At 40.0% G+C, this 17,317-nt stretch overlaps 1 protein-coding gene across 1 annotated transcript in view; it reads right to left on the reverse strand.

Annotated features, from left to right (window-relative positions):
- Positions 1-17,317, reverse strand: part of Myo5a (myosin VA) — a 159,709-nt gene that overhangs the window by 8,887 nt on the left and 133,505 nt on the right. Inside the window, exons 33-38 of the mRNA XM_052187803.1 lie at positions 16,822-16,915; positions 12,393-12,539; positions 9,667-9,821; positions 5,537-5,626; positions 3,928-4,078; positions 1,790-2,072 (exon numbers count right to left, since the gene is read on the reverse strand). Coding sequence (XP_052043763.1) covers positions 1,790-2,072; positions 3,928-4,078; positions 5,537-5,626; positions 9,667-9,821; positions 12,393-12,539; positions 16,822-16,915 — 920 coding nt within the window. The remainder of the gene's footprint in view (positions 1-1,789; positions 2,073-3,927; positions 4,079-5,536; positions 5,627-9,666; positions 9,822-12,392; positions 12,540-16,821; positions 16,916-17,317) is intronic.

Consider the following 17,317-nt stretch of genomic DNA (forward strand, 5'->3'; position numbering starts at 1 on the left):
GACTGAATGACAAGAGACTGCAACTCTTTATTGAAAGATGGAAACAAAGTCCTCAGAGGAAAAGTTATTAGACTTGCTAATAAACAAAACGGAATATATCATATGACTCTGTCCTTATTAAACAGCTGCCTAGAATGTACTTCTGGCTTCTGAAATTCAGGTTCCCTTTGCAGGATAAACCTCTTGATTCTTCATGCACTCTGTCTTCCTTAAGAAGACTCCAAAATGGGTGACTGAATAGCCAGATCCCCCAACATATGTCCTGTACTCAAACTTCTTAGGGAAGGGCCCTGGCAATGGGGACAGTGGCCTGAGAAAGCCTAGAAACAGAAGAGAAGGTCAAGGGAACGCCCTTGGAAGAGACAAAGAGTCCACAGATGCTAGGGTTTGAAGAGGTGCCCAGCTACCTGACAGGAGATTTCAAATACAGTTAAGGCAGATAGACACACGGTCAGAATTAGGTCTTCAGGCAGATGGCGACATTATGTATGAAGACGAGTGACTGCAGCTGGGTGCAGTGGTGCACACTTGGAGGCTGGAAGACCTGGCATTCAAAGCTTTCTTTGGTTACACTGTGAGTCTCAGATCAGCCTGGCCACATGAGACTCTTAAAAAGGCAGACAACTTCACAAAAAGTTAGAATCTCTGAATGGAGGTTATACCTAAAAGTGAAATATGGTTAAGAGTGGTAAATATAGAACACTACAGTTTGCTAGTAGTAACCATAAATTTTGTAGAACCCCCTCTTTTTTTTTTTAAGTTTTTAATTTTTTTTTTTAGTTTTTTGAGTCAAGGTTTCCCTGTGTATCCCTAGGTCTCCTGGAACTTGCTCTGTAGACCAGGTTGAGGTTGGCCTCAAACTCACAGAGATCCACCTGCCTCTGCCTCCTGAGTGTTGGGATTAAAGGTGTGCTCCACTACCACTCAGTGAAAATCCCTTTGTTTTCCTCAGGTGAACATGCTAGATGCTTCAGATTAATCATTTGCTCCCCAAGTTCAGTTGTTACAGTAATGAGGCAATGGGGGAGTAGTGGGTATGAAACTTAGCTGCTGCTGGGCATGTCTGCTTCATGCCCGTATTCCTAGCTGAAGCAGAAGGATTGTGGGTCCAAGACCAATTTTTCTAAAATGAACAAGAAACTAAATTAAGTGAAAAATGGAGTATAGTTTGTCTTCGGGTTCAAGTGTTAATAAATGATCTCTTTGGATCTATTTTTTTCTTTAACTTAAAAATTTAAAAAGGAAAAAAAGTGTTTGGTTGAGTATGTGCATATGTACCATGCACATATAGTGTGCACAGAGGCCAGAAAAGGGAGTTGTAATCCCTGGAATTGGAATTATAGAGAGTTGTGTGACCCACTCTATAGGGGCTGAGCCTGACCTGGGTCCTGTTCAGGAATAGTAAGTGCTCTTAACCACTGAGACACTTCTCCAGAACCTGATGGGTTTATTCTAATTTATATTCCTAATGTGGAAAAATATTTCATGATGACAAAATATTATAAAGTTTCATTTTTCTAATATTTCCTTATTATGCAATCAAAACAAAGAGAGAGAATTATACACCGTAGTGTATCTTGCATACCTCTATAATCCTACAGACAAGGTAGCTTAACAGATGAGCTGGTTTCCTCCTGAACAATGAGAACCCATCCAGGCTGGAGAACTGGCTCTATACCAGTCCTTCCCTTGCTGTTGGCTGCGTGACACTGCTTAGAAACAAGTCATCCTCCATCAGCAGGCAAGCAGGCCTGTGACAGAGGCTGTCAGACACGCTGGCCTTGCTCACCTGATCTGCATGCCTTTGCTCCAGGAGCACATGTCCTTGCGCAGGAGGAGGTTGTTGAGGGTAATGGCGCCCACAATGTAGAACATTTGCTTGACCACCTGCTTGATTAGCTCCGGGTCCATGCCATGCTGACACATGACTGAATGGAAGGAGTTGAGCTGCCGCAGGATGGAGTCCAGTGTGTAGGTGCCCTCATCTGCGATACTGGAGGTGCGCTTTCTGAGCCCCGTGGGCTTCACCCCAGATACGCCCTGAATCGTTTCATGCTCTAGCATGCCTGAGACTGTAGAAAAATTTTCAGAGATAAGCAACAACCAGGTATGAGTCTCAGTCTCTTTCTTTCTCTCTCTCTCTCTCTCTCTCTCTCTCTCTCTCTCTCTCTCTCTCTCTCTCTCTCTCACACACACACACACACACACACACACACACACACAGACACACACACACAGTTTAGAAAATGATTGGAGGATGAAAATAGTGGGAGAAGGAACTATCCCAAGAATAAGCCTTTGGATTTTAAACTTTAATGAAGTATTACGTTTTTTAAATGCAGAAGTCTCCCACAGTATTAAGTAATCTTACTGCTGCATTTTCTAAAGCAAGCAGCAGCTTTGGGATTGCACTTGCATGTGGTACCTGAGAAGGGTTTGAGAGTGGTCAAATAACTGTTCTTTGTATTTGATCTCAGCCATTAAAGAAAAAGTCACTAATTCAAGCAATAACAACAACAACAACAAAACAATAATAAGACAGTAAGAAAGGCAAGGCTTTGGGAAGCAGTCTTGGAGAAGGCCTGTCAAAGCTGATGGTGTGGAGCTGGAGAGCTGAGCATCATCTCCCTGTTCTAAGGTCCCCACACTGCAGAGAGACATTGGCATAACCTTGGTTTCACCAGATGTAGTCTCTGTTCTTGGCTGCTGTCTCACCTCTCTCTCAGAGTCTGACTAGTGCCTCCTTAGAAAGCTTCTGACATGTCTACTCTGAGATGCCCATTTGCTGCTTGGGAGGCCCTTGAAATCAACGACTATGCCTGGATTGTTTTTCTATTTCCTTGTGCTAAGGTCAGCTCCCCACCAACTCTATACTAATTCAAAGCAATTGTTGTTGGTATGGAATAACTGGGAGATGGAGACAGAATGGGACAGCTTAGAGGTAAACTATTTGCTCAGCCAGTACACACAGGCAAAGACAGGAAGGACTGGTGGTACCGGTTGTTGCCTCTGTGTTACTTCCTGCATTTTGGCCAATATATAGTGTTTTAAATTTACAACTTCTAAAGCACAAGAGAAGAGATAACTGCTATCTCATATGACCTCCTCAAACTTTTATGTCCCTAGTTGTTTTAACTAAGGGCCTCTGAAAGAAAATGAAATTCATGAGCTCACAAAGGGAAGTAAAAAGAGAGAAATGTGGAGAACACATGGTCAAGGGAAGAAAATAAGGAAAGCCCGAAGTAGTGAAGAGCCTCTAATCTGCCTGGAGAGGATGGTGGTTGGTAATTTGAAAAAAAGAAACAACAACAACAACAAATTTGCTACATTAAAACCTGCAAATTCATGCATCCCAAGGGAATCAGATAGGACAATATATAAATGACCATCCAGAATGAGTATAAAGAGAGGTGCATGGCTCCTCATTCACACCCCATTCACATATACAATCAGAAGTACATGTGCCACTCAGCCAACAGGAAACACTATTTCAAACCAACCTGCCTTAGACATTTGCAGGAGCTGTACTAGACAACATGGAGTGTTCGGCACACACCTAGAGCAGTTCTTGTTGCCACAGTGCCTTCCCAGCCATTTGACTCTAGACTATTAGGCAAAGTACAAACCCATCCCAGCCACCTTGTTTTTCAGTGGCCTCCTAGGAGACCCTGTGCAACAGTGCCACAGCAGTGGAAATGTTTTTGACAATTAGACAAAGGAGCAAAGTCTATTGCTAGAAAGAAGACAGAGCTTACTCCATCTTCAGAGAGAGGATGCAAACACAGATTCTAGTGCTTCAGTCACCTGGAGACTGATTTCTCTCATAGTTACCATTTTATATTCTCCACATGAGCACATGCCTGTCACATGGACCCGTGGCCTCATTTATCAGCAAGCACCTGTGATACTCCTCGACACTGGTCTTACCTATCATTGGCTGAAGAATGTTCTCTAACACCCTCACAAGCTGCTGATAGATCTGAATGGCCAAGTCACTCAGTACTTGCCGGTATTCAGCAAGGTCAAAATTGGTGAGGCAGTGTTCATTCTGGCGAGATGTGTTGTGTTTCATGAAGCCCTAGAATCAACACAATGTTAGTGGTGCAAGCCAATGTCTCTGTCCTGTCTCCAAGGGCCTCTGTCCACCTCACTCTGCATCCTGCTCAGCCCTACCCAGTGCCAGGGTCATCATTCTCAATGCTGTTGCCTGTGTTTTCACTCCTGCATCATCACCCTCTTCTATTTAGCTTTGAATAACACCGGACCCTGGCAATCTATACTTAAGGCTTTCTAATAGCAAGATGGGGAAATTTAACTTAAGAAAGAACATGTTTCATTGATAAAACAGCAGGTCTACTGCCAAACACTAAGTAAACAACTGAAAGAACTCTTTAGCTCTTAGCTTTTAAATACAGTCCTATGCATATGCATCACACCCAGAGGAACATGCATAAACCTCTTGATTAGACTAGTTTCTTTATGAACTAGAAAATAAATGAGCTTCATCATTTTACTCTAAGTCATGGTATCTACATTTCAATAACAGTGGTTTAGAAGGAGAGCTCCCAGAAAGGGCAGCATCTCCAGTCACTTTGCCCTAAGCACACTGCTCACTGCCCCACCCCCAATGGATAAGGATTCTGCTCCCTCAGGCCCCCCTTTGAGGTGTCCTGCTCATCTCTGTATATCCTGTCATCCTGCCATGACAGTCCTTTGCTCTGCCTGCCAGAGAGTACTACTGACCAGCCTCTCTAGAGCCTGCCTTCCTGACAAAGGATGGGGAGATTGGATGGGGTGGGGTCACGCAACAGATCTCTGAGCTGTGCAGATGCAGAATCACGGCCCTCCTTGTGTCAAGAGGTTATAGATTGATAGACGAATCGCACTGAGCCTCATCTGTAAAATGGGTTTACTGCCAACTGCATGGCAAGTTGTAACGATCACATGTCAAAGTACATTGAGTTCTGTTAGACACATAGTAGGCAGCTTTCAGTTTAATCAATAGTTTAGTGTTACACTTAGCTAAACCCCATGAAACAGCAAATGAACACTTAACTACAAGTATACATAAATATATGATCTTTTTTGTTTTCAAAATGTGATTTCTCTGTGTAGCTATGGCTGTCCTTGAACTCAGAGACCCAATTGTCTCTGCCTCCATGTCCAGGTGCATATATAATTTTCTTGTTGGTTACATCTAAGGTACTGTGGTTAGCCTAAACAGATTAATTTGTTTAAACAATTCTATACTCCAATTGTAAACTCTACATAAAAAACATGTTAAGAAAAAAAATTTGTTTTCTGGTAATTACTCCCTGGCTGGTACTTGACTTGTTTTTGTCATGCTTTCTTTAAACGCTAGGAAGGAAGAAGCCACATCATTGCCCAGTTCACCAGAAGACAACAAACTTCATTGGGGCAGTTCATTTTCTGTTTGGGGGTTTGGAAAGTAACATGATTCAAACATTTTTGAACTTTCCCTCTAAAAGGTCAAAGAAAGTACAACATGCTGTTTTTACCACTAAAGCTTTCTCACCTCTTCTCCACTATATTGCTTCAAACAGTGCAAAAATCGACATGTGTTAGAGAGCCAGAAGGAGACAGTTTCAAAATCGTCACCTCTTTTCTGAAAGAGAAAATAAGTCTAAATTTGTTTTATCCTTAGGGAAAAAAGCTAGGCCAACACAGAAGACCACTTCTTTTACAAATCATCATAAACTATGACACAGATAAAGCAGATTTTAGTTTTATGCCATTGTCAGTTTACTTCAGTCCCCTGATGTTTGCTACTGTTCTTGCCCTCAGAAAAGTATTCCTACTCAGCTCACTTAGCTGTCTTTTGTGCAGAAAAAGGTTCAATTCACAGCTAACTCAGACAGACTCATTTGCTTGGGATTAATGAAGGGAATCAGTAAGAGCAAAAGGCACAAAGGACATAATAATTTCTGTATTAAAGAACATGGAAAATAGATTGACAGCATCAAATGCAGCTTGGATTAAAACTCCTGTCACAACAAAAACAGTGAAACCAGAGATGGAGGAGTCCCAAACTGAGTAGACTGGGAAAACTGGATGGCTCTTGACCATAATGACATGAGTGCAGACTCAAAAGACGCTGGAGCTGAGTGTGTTCTGAAAGGTCACATAGTAGACATGGTGGAGATGGCTATGAGTTTGTGAAAGAACCTTTGATAATAGTTGAGACATGGAAAGCCATGGAATCATCACCGTTTGTCTATAGTACACAGGAGTTACCTGGGATAGGTGCCTAAAATTAATAACCATGCTTTTTTATCTTAGGAGTTTGTTTTTTAAAAAAAAAATGACACGAAGAGCTATCATCTTTAAACTGATATATGGGCTAAGTGTTTACTGCATGAGCATGAGAGTCTGAGACTGGTCCCAACATGCATGTAAAAGACTGGGTGTTGTGGCTTGAAATGTCCCAGGATCTGGGAGACAGAGATGGGACAATTCCTGAGGCTTGCTGACCAGTCAACTTAGCTGAATCAGTGATTCCCAGGTCCTGGGAGAAAGCCTGTTTCAAAACTCAAAGTAAGGAGTAACCCTGGGGAACAACGTTTGAGACTGTTTTCTGGCCTCTACATAGAACTGCACTCAAGTACATTCATGTATGTGCACACACATACATACTTTTATTCATATATGTATACATACATACACATAAAGAAATATATTTAATATCTGTCTATCATCTACATAAACATATCTACCACAAACAGATATATTTAGGGTCTATGTATGCATTCTATATCTACCCATCCATCCATCCATCCATCCATCCATCCATCCATCCATCCATCCATCCATATATATCTCTATCTTTGGTGTAATGAAGCCTAGAATGGTCTCAGACTCACTGTATAGCTGATGTTAACCTTCATTTCCTGATCCTTCTCCCTCTACCTCTCAAATGTGCCTCCATTGGTTTAAAACAATATTATTTCTTACTAGTACATCAGAGCACAGCCTGGATTTATAGAATATGTGTCTTTGATCCTGGTTGTCACTTTATATAGTATAAGAGTACTCAGAAGAGAATATGCAATGAGGAATGGTTAATTTCTTATAGGATTGTTTTTATAATAAAATTTATATCTTTATACATAAAGCACATTAAAACTCATAAATTTTAAAGAATATTTTTCTGAAATAACATTAAGAAAGGAATCCTAGAAGATATTAAATCCAATTTAGAATTTTTTAACCTAGATAGAACTGAGTTCAGGTCTCTACTTTGGAAAAAAAAACCTAGCTTTGGTGATATTGGTAGAATTAAATAAAAGTTTATGATTTTCCTACATATAGACAATCGCCCTACAGCTTGTATACAGATTTGACTAAGAACTTTAAGTCTTCCATAGATGTGAATTATATCTGTTTCAAGTGGTGTCTTTGGCTGAGCTGGCAGAGAACATCTTTATAGATTGGAAGACCATGTTAGTCAAAAGCTGTTCTACAGGACAGAGTCACTGACCGTCTTTGGTAATGTCTAGAGAAGTCCAGTGGCAGAGAGCCTCAGAGGAGCTTAACAGAAAGCTTACGATTATACTATACATTACCAGAGTCCTCAGCATCACCAGAAACCAAACCAAACGTAAAACCCAACCAGACAAAAGCAGATACAGGTGATTACAGAGAGGGCAGTGTTACCTCCGTTTCTTTTCATACAAATAGGATGGGCCTCTCTGCCCATCACAGTAAAGTACTCTTGTTACTTCTAAATACACTTTCTGAAAACTTCAAAGTATTTAAAACTGAACAGCACCTCTCTATCAGTTAACCAGATTAATTTTCTCAATGTAATATTTTTATAATGAATAAACTGTATTTGTTCAAAATTAGATTTGAATCACAGAGAAAATTAGACAAGCTCAATTATTTTCAGTTTTCTATTTATTAGATAAAACTATTTGTGAGCTAAAAACTGTATGTTTTCTCAATATGCCTTAGAACAGTTATACCATTGTTTAACCCTCGTTTAGGATTAAACTAGCAGTGCAGGATAAACACCCCAGTTAACATGTGGATGTGAGGCAATGCACATTAAAGTAGAATTTTGTTGTGGCAAACATTCTTTTAAAATCATTAGCTAATATGCTGTGATCAAATAGATAAATATATTGTGCAATTAGGCTGAGAGAGGGTAAATATTTAAAATCTGTAAGGGTTAATTTAAGAAATTGTAGACACACAGTCTGTCTAGTATCAGTATGTCCCAAATTAAGAGATAGACTTAGAAAATACACATGAACTTTTAAAGAGGAGTCTTCAGAAACCCCACACTTTGGTAATCACCGTGGAGCAGAATGATAGAACAACTTTCCAACAGATATGGAAAACAGCCCTTGTTTGAGGTCACAGAAGTTTGGGGCAGGAAGAGGAGCTGGTGCAACAGTGCAGTGTCAGGAGGGAGGGTGACACAGCCCACAGACAGGTGACGGCTGCATAGCGGAGTCAGTATAGATCAACAGGTATATGGAGTAAGATGTTAAAGTTTATGTTCTGCATATTTTACAACATCTTTTCCTTTTTTCCTCTTTTGAAAGTATTTTTTTTCTCCTCACATAATATATCCTGATTATGATTTCACTCCCCTGTACTCTTCCTAGTTCCTTCTGACCTCCCCTCTCATCCGGATCACACCCCTTTCTGTTTCATTAGAAAACAAGGCTTCTTTCTTTTCTTTTCTTTTTTTTTTTTTATTCAATATATTCTTTATTTACATTTCCACATTTTCACATGGAAGCAGGGGCTTTAGGTAACAAGATAACTCATGGGATGAATTGGAGAATAAGGGGAACGAAAATTGAATGAAAAAATTTAATGCCATATTAGTCATCTCTTATAAGAATAAGTTACACATTATTAAATTTGACATTTATCTCAGGATCAGCATATTTACATATATGGACCATATATGAATATATATGTGTATAATTGGTTTCCACAAAACACTTAAAACTCATTCATCCATCCATCCACTCACCCACCTACCAATCTATCTATCTACCTATCTGTTGAGCCAGGGTCTCACTGTATAGACCTGGCTGGCCTGGAATTTGCTCTGTAAGCCAGGCTAGCAGGTCACAGATATCTTCCAGGTATGTGCCACCATGCCTGTCTTTGGCTGAACATTTTAAGTCTGGTCCCAATAAAACCTAAAGCAAATTATTTCTGTCTCTAAAAAATTATTTTTCTATACAATTAAATGCAATAAAATCAAATTCATTTTGATTACTTGTCTAGTCTGAACCTGTTCTGAAAGAAGGCATTATGACAGGTCCCCAGCAGTGGTGGCCTTTGAGAGGTTGTGGAATCATTAGGAGAGGCTTAGCTACACTACAGTCCAGCCCCATTTGTGAATTAGTCTTTGCTTACTGCTCCTCTGTGATGGGCTCACACCTCTTGAAGCTCTGAGCTCTCAAAATGCTTCTGTCAGTGTTTGGTCACAGGGACTGGAAAGCAGCTAACACAGAGGGTATAGAGACTCCTACAGGAGGAACTTGTAGGTAACAATGAAAGGCTGAAATGGTTTACAACAGCAACTGCGCCAAGTCTAAGAAAGAAGCAGTAAAACAAGAACACTTGAAAAAGAAGAACAGATTGTTACCAGCCATGAGAATGGCAGAATGTGGAACTGACCTTTAAGACTTTTTTGATGCTGTTAATTGTCGATGTCAGCAATGATCTTACTTTCTGATCATCGTTCAGGTAGTCGGCATGCCGCACACACATAAACAAGATATATGCTGGTAACCCTGGAATCAGATTGACAGCTACACCACGTGGCTTTAGTTCTGAGTAAAGAAAAAAGGAAAAACAAAATTATGTAACCCTGAAAGTCTTTGTGAGGCATGTTTTGTGGGATGAAAGCACAGTTGTGTAAGAGCTCAATCATTCAGAGCAAGTTATAAAAAACAGTATTTTAACAGCTCATTAGGGAAATTACTGACTATGGGTGCATACCTATATAAAACTTATATATCCTGCCCTGATTTTTCCCTTGAAGTCCAGTCTTGTTTATGAACTGTCTTCCTGATGGCTCTGCTCAGGCATGTCAAACCAAGCCTCTCCCAAGTCAAGTTCTCCACAGCATCTGATCTACTGATGGACCCCATCCATCTTCAGTTTCTCAGGTCATAAGCCTCATCGTGTTAAAATTCCTTACTTTTCTTACACCATGCACTCAACTTGTCATCTTGTTAGTGCTCCCTGCAAAATACAGCCAGAATCTAGCTGCTTCTACTTCTTTTTTTTTTTTTAAAGATTTATTTTATTTACTTATTATATGTAAGTACACTGTAGTGGTCTTCAGACACCAGAAGAGGGCACCAGATCTCTTTACGGATGGTTGTGAGCCACCATGTGGTTGCTGGGATTTGAACTCATGACATTCAGAAGAGCAGTCAGTGCTCTTAACCACTGAGCCATCTCTCCAGCCCGCTGCTTCTACTTCTACTCCCCAGTTTAGGGCATTATCACTTCTTGGGTTGCTAACATAGCTTCCTATTGGTTTCTTAGATCTACCTCCTAGTTCCAGATAATATTAATTACAATTAATAATATTATAGCTTCTTGCTTAAGAAAATGCACATTAGATCATGCCAATTTTGTTCTGAGAATTCTCCAAAGAGCTTCTTCACTCACATAGGATTCCAAACCTGAACTGTGCTCCACACCATCTAGCCTGCTTTTCCTCAGGCTCAGCTCACTCTGCCCCAAACAACTCTCCTTGCTGACTATTGAACATGCCATAGCTCCTGCCCAGGGCCCAGGGCCTTAGACTTTTTCTGCCTCTGATGTTCTTTCTTCAGACATAAGCACAGCTTGTTCCTATTCTCTTTGGCCACTGTGAGCAGTACATCCCCTCAAGGCATGCTTCCAGAAAACTTTATATAAATTCTACACGCATCTTTACTCTCTATCCTTTTTACCCTTTAAACCTCCAGTCCTAAAAACTTTTTGCTAAGTGATGATCATGTTGAAGCTGAAGCACTCTGAAGCTATTTATAGTGCTAAGCTGAATGCCATGAAGCTGAGGAATGTTGAATTAGGTGTAATTATCAATCCCATCACAGTCACTGTGGTACACGGGAGGAGAGAATGGCAAAGGCTGAAGGTTTTAGCTCACTACTACTTAGGGGCTCATGAACTTGTTCCTTATTTTATTCCCCGAATATTCTTCTTAGGGGCTCACAGTCAAGGCCTTATGCCCCCTGAAATGCCTCTTCTACTCCCTTTTCAGTTATCTCATCTTTTCTATACTTTGCTAGATTTTCCTTGATTACTTTTTCTTCCATATTATTGAAGTGTTTTCCTAAACAATTAGCCATAAATATTTCTAGGGAATGAAAAGAGAAATTAAAAAAACCTAAATGACTTAAAACAGTGGCATTCAATTGTTGTAACTGGGAATCCTCAAGACATTTCCAGAATAGTACTAGACCTGGCCCAAGCTCTTTTTCCTGGAAACATGAACTTACTTCATTTGGGGCAGAGGACTATCTATCAACACTTTCTAAGAGCTTCCTGAGTGGGCTGAGGATGTGGCTCAGTATCTGCCCACTATTCATGAGGCCTTTTGGTTTGCTCCCTGACCCCTCAAAACACAACTCACACATGTTAGTCTTAGTGGAAGTACATATAGGCCTTAGCATGTGGGAGGAAGAGAATGGAGGACTTTGAATTCTTGGTTAGCTTTGGTTACATATCATGTTCTAAGCTGGCATGGGCTACACATAAGATCTTGTCTCAAAACCAAAAAACACAATTTTCTGAGTGACCTTAACATGAAACCAGAGCTGACCGGCTTAGCTTCAAGGGAGCCTTACAGATGGATCCTGGACACATGTTGTCCCACACTGATGATGAATGCTCAGGGAGGACTCCTCTACATCACTATAATGCAGTATGAGATGATGACTTGGAGGCTACAGAGCTAGGACTGCCATGGATACGATCTATGGCCTTCAGTGCTGAGAAAGCAGAAGCTGGATGGTAACTCCCAGGAGCTTAGGACAAGCCTGGACAACATGACAAGATCACTGTCTCAAAAGAAGTGTTAGAACTTAATCTTTTAAAAACATTTATTTGCTTTGGTGTGCTATGTGAGGGCCTGTGACAGTGTGGTTGTGGAAGCCAAAGGACAACCTGCAGGACTTTGTTTTCTTTTTTTTTTCTTCCATAATAGTGGCCCTGGAACTAAACTTGGATCACCAGCAAGCAACAAGCACCATTCTACCTGAGCAGGCTTGTCAGTCAAGAAAATAACTTAGAACAAATATTAAATCAGACTTCAAACCTTAGTGAGGAGCCTTCCTAGCAGAGCCCTGGCTGGCAGGAAGAGTACCCATGGAGAAAGCACTTGCCTAGAATCAGGTTCTTCACAAGCTTCTGCTCATCCTCCCTTTTGTACTCCAGCATTCCTTGGAAATCCTTTTCTTTCCGGGGAATGTTGACTGGCCGGATAGGCTCATCAATGATCTGTCCTGGAGATATGTTCTCCATCTGCCCCACTTCAGGGGAAACAAAAAAGGAGAGGGATACTCGTCAGGTAGAAACGCTGAGGGCTCCATGCTCTTGTAAAGTAAGTGGACTTGTAAGAACTGAAACTCCTTATCTCTGCTATTTAGCTACTGACCCCCTTTTTCTCTGTTCAAACTGGTAAATAGCAACATTAAAGGGTAATTTTGCTTTGACAGCTACAGAACCTGATACACAAGTAGTAACATCAAAAAGCTACCCCAAAACTGGAAAGGGTTTTTGTTTTGTTTCAGATTTACTTTGTGAGTATCCACAACATCACAGAAAAGTCCCCAACATATACCATTTAACATATTTGCTAACAAATCTTTTCCAACCAAAGGTAGTTAAGCACATTTGGACTTTTGCTTGCAGAATGGGAAAAGAAGGTATGACTAGCAGAACATGCCTGTAATCCCAGCACTTAGGAAACAGGTGGATCAAGTGTACAGGGTTTCTCCTTCCTCATCCTCAAATGTATAACTAGTATGACACCCTGTCACAAAATCATGCAAACAAACAAACCTCCCACACAGAAAGGAAACATCCTAGAGGGGATAGCAGAAGCATTATTAGTTCTAAGAATCTAATATCTAGTAATTAAAAGCAAAAGGGTATTTACATAAAATTTATCATTATCTTAAGTTCAAACTATATCAAGAAAGCTGTTAAAAATAGTGCTTATTGGCATTGATTGATATGAAAATGCCTAACAACAGGTTTATAAGGCCTTATAAACCTTTCTTCTTCAGCCACAGGAGGACAGCCGAAGTCTCCTCTGGAGGGCTATGTAACAAGACACCATCTGTGAAGCAGAAAGCAGGCCTCCCCCAGATGTTGAACCTGAAGACACCTTCTTGAAGCTTTATCACTCTGAGAAGTAACTTATTGTGAGGACCACATTTACAGTGCTTAGAAATCATCCAGCCTGAGTAGCAGAGAGAGACTGAGTCAGTCATCACTCAGCCCAGCGTTCTAATAGGGGCATCCTTCTAGAACTTGCAGCAATCTATTTTCCTTTTCTAGATTCTTGCAAACTCAAAAGGAAAATATTCCTTAACTTTTTTTGTCCTGGAAAAGAAAAGCAATTCAAGAGTTTCTGAAAATTTGCCTTTTCTTTCCAAAGCACCACGAAGATCTTAATCTCACATTTAGCTAATTTTCAGACAATTTCTTACAAGGAGGAAAAATCTGGAAATATTGAACTAGAGCAGAGAAATCAGAAACCTGAGGTTCTAGACCTACTATGTAACAGGCAGGTGTTGGGTAAATAACTTTTTGTTTTTTTTGTATCAAAAAGGCTTTTCAGCTTTTAGGATACTTTCAGGTCTGACTTTTTTTTTTTAAATGAAGATCAAGACATAACACCCACTCCTGAATTAAAATAGAGCACCATGAAGACCAGATTTTGAAACACTCTCTACTTAGCTGTATAATTTCTACTAAAAATTATACATGTTAGCATTTTTTCTTTTACAAAGTTTTTTTTTAAAGTGTCCTTAATTAAATATAGCCCACAGGAAAGGTAATAATCTTGCTATTTCAATTTAAGGCAAAAGGGTTTAAATGTTTTAACACATTAAAAAACAAATATGCATTAATAAACTTTATTAGGTGGTGGTTTGTTGCACAAAGACTGGTATTTTTCTGTAGAACACAGACCTGGAGAGGAAGAGACGAGGGCTAGAAGAGTGTGCCACATTTATTCATTATTTTGGAAGGGTGCAGACAATGAACACCTGGGCAGTGCCCTAGGCATATGGGCCTATTTAATTTTATCTAGATGAAAATAATTTAACTCAAAATATAAATTTTCTTAAGAACAAATATGACCTTTTCTTATGTAATCCATGAGCTGCTAGAACAAATATTTTTTGCTTGGATATCAGGACAGCTAGATGAAAAGGTTGATTTCTAATTGATAATGGCATAAAATAGTATCTTGAAATATGTGAAACTTCTCTCTTCAATTACATTTCAAAGGTTGAGAGTAGCTCACTGGTAAAGAGTACATTTTAAGAAAACTGATATCAAATGTGAGATTAAAATGGCTTTTATATTCATTCACATTCATTAATGTTGGCAAAGGGCCACTAGTTTAACAACATCACAGGTTAACACCCTTATAGCTGGGTTTTTACAAATACTCTCCTGTTTTACCATAGTGTCTATTTCAGTGTAGAAAGTTCTCTGTAAAAAAGAACCTGGATTTTTAAGTACTGCTGATAAACATTACAGTTCATATATATAAACCTGGAATTTGAAGATTTTTCTTCTTGTATTTGTATGAATGGTATATGTGCATTCATGTATGCATGCATGTGGGTACACATGTGTGTATGTGGAGGCTCAAGCTTATATCGGGTATCTTTCTCCATTTATGTCTACCTCCTGTGCTAAGAGGTAGGATCCCTCCCTGAGCACAGGGCTTGTGTTTCAGCTTTCCTAGCTAGATAGCCTGCTGTGGGGAATCAGCTGGCTCTGGCTCTTTAAACCGGATTGCAGGCAGCTGTCATGCCTGACAACTTCTTATGCAGGATTTCAGGATCCAGTCTTCACGGTTTTATAGCAAGTATTTACATGCAGAGGCATCTTCCCAACCCTGGACTTTCACAGGTTTTAATGTAATATAAGAATCATGTAATGTTAAGGGTCTATATAAAGTATATGGCTATAAAGTAATTGTTCTGCTATCTAAACATTTCAATATTTGCATATTAAAGAGAGAATACCCTCTTTGACATTAACATCCATGGCACTATATGCTCTAAATGTTTTTTTTAAATATTTATTTATTTATTATATGTAAGTACACTGTAGCTGTCTTCAGACACCAGAAGAGGACATCAGATCTCTTTATGGATTGTTGTGAGCCACCATGTGGGTGCTGGGATTTGAACTCAGGACCTCTGGAAGAGCAGTCGGTGCTCTTAACCACTGAGCCATCTCTCTACAGCCCTCTAAATATTTTTAAAACTTACTTATTCAGTCAAGAACAGAAGGGTTATCAAAGGTCAGAAACTATGCTCGTTGTTGTAACTGTGAGAAATTAAGAGGTGATTTCCATGTTCAGAAAGCTCTTAGTCAAGCATAGAAATTGAAACAGAAAAACTGCTAAAAATATAGGAGTGAAAAACCATAGAAAGTATGAACCAAACACAGAAGGGAGGGTCCTGAGGTTGGTGGTGTGATCAGGATGCTTTTGAGGATGTAAGAAGTGCAGTTAGTCCCATAGAATGAGCAGGGCTTGACCAGGACTGCCAGTCAGACAGAAGAACAGTTGCAACTTGGCAGGATGGAGTGGTGGGGTCTTTCTATCCTTTGAGCCACATGAGAGTCTGGCCAGGATCATTTGTGGTTAAAATGGTTTAAAGGGAATTTTATCTTTAAAATTCTGTTTCTAAAATGCCTTGAGCAGTGATAGGGTTGTTGGAATGAACTTAGCAGTTGCTTTGGTCTCACTCGCTGCTAGATCTCAAGCACCTGCAACTGTGCCTAGCACTTAAGACACACTCAATAAAATTTACTGAATGAACAAACTAACCCACGAGACAAGATCAGCATGCGTCCATTGGATTTTTTTTCTCAAGAAGCTTATCTTTTTAAAATATATATAGAAATGATTAATGTTTAAAAATCATGTTTCTTTATAATTCATATTTCCTGATTAATTTCTTTTCTTTTTCAGGTCATGAGTTCTTTGAGGATCCTCTACCACATTCCTTTTTGAAACTCTAGTGGTAACAGATCATGGATAGCATGTATACTGCTATTCTAGATGTATCACCCACATTAACTCATTCAATTCTTTCAGACCATGTTTGAGAGACACCATTATGATTTTCAGGGAGAATGTGGGAAAACTGAGGCACAGAGAGGCTCAGCAACATGCAAAATTCTGAGCCTAGTAGGGAGGGAGGGAGGGGGGAGAGAGAGAGGAGGGAGGGGGGGAGGGGGGAGGAGGGAAGGAGGGAGAGGGAACTTGAATCAAGATGCTGGCTTTAGAGCCCTTGCTCTTGAGCACATGCTCAATTGACTAGGACAGACTCTGGCATATGTTAGGCATTTGCTGAATGAATTTTCTCCCTTTGTAACTTACTCTTATGTTACTATGAGAATTATCCCCATACACAGAAGAAATTTCCATTCCGCAGAGGTTAAGATTGTCAAAAGCAATTTTCATTATTTTCTCTAAAAACTCACCTGTAAATCTCTACCAGGTCACTAGCAAAAGACATAAAATTTGGTAAATGCTGTTAAAGAATGTTTAAGTACCTTCTAGTTCACCGATTTTTTTGGCAAAGACTTTCAGTTGTTTCTTTAGTTTCCGGACAGTTTTATCCTGCTTTTCAAGTTGTTCCATCAGATCCTAGGATCAAAATGAGAATTATGTCAGAAAGACTGGAATAGGCTCACCACAGGCACAAAGGGTGCACAGATGTAATCACAGCAACGACACTGTTAGTTTCACATAAAAGCTGCAGAACTGCTCACAGGTGGAGCCACCACCTGGCTCAAACTGGCAGACAAAGGCAGTGCAGCTACAGTAAAGGTAAGGCTACACACACTGCAGTGAGCTCCTTTACAGCGTGATGGAAGTCTCCCCGCAGACTCACATGGGGAACAGCTCAGATGCACTGTCACTGTGAAGGGGGACTGGGCAAGGATGGGTTCTGATGAGTGCATATCAAGTTCTGTGGGAGAGCTGAAGACAGCTGTACTTCACCAGCTCCGAACTTAGCCTTGATGCTTAATAAACAGGAAGAAGTCG

Source organism: Apodemus sylvaticus, chromosome 7 (genome assembly GCF_947179515.1).
Source record: "Apodemus sylvaticus chromosome 7, mApoSyl1.1, whole genome shotgun sequence".
Classification (NCBI taxonomy): domain Eukaryota; kingdom Metazoa; phylum Chordata; class Mammalia; order Rodentia; family Muridae; genus Apodemus; species Apodemus sylvaticus.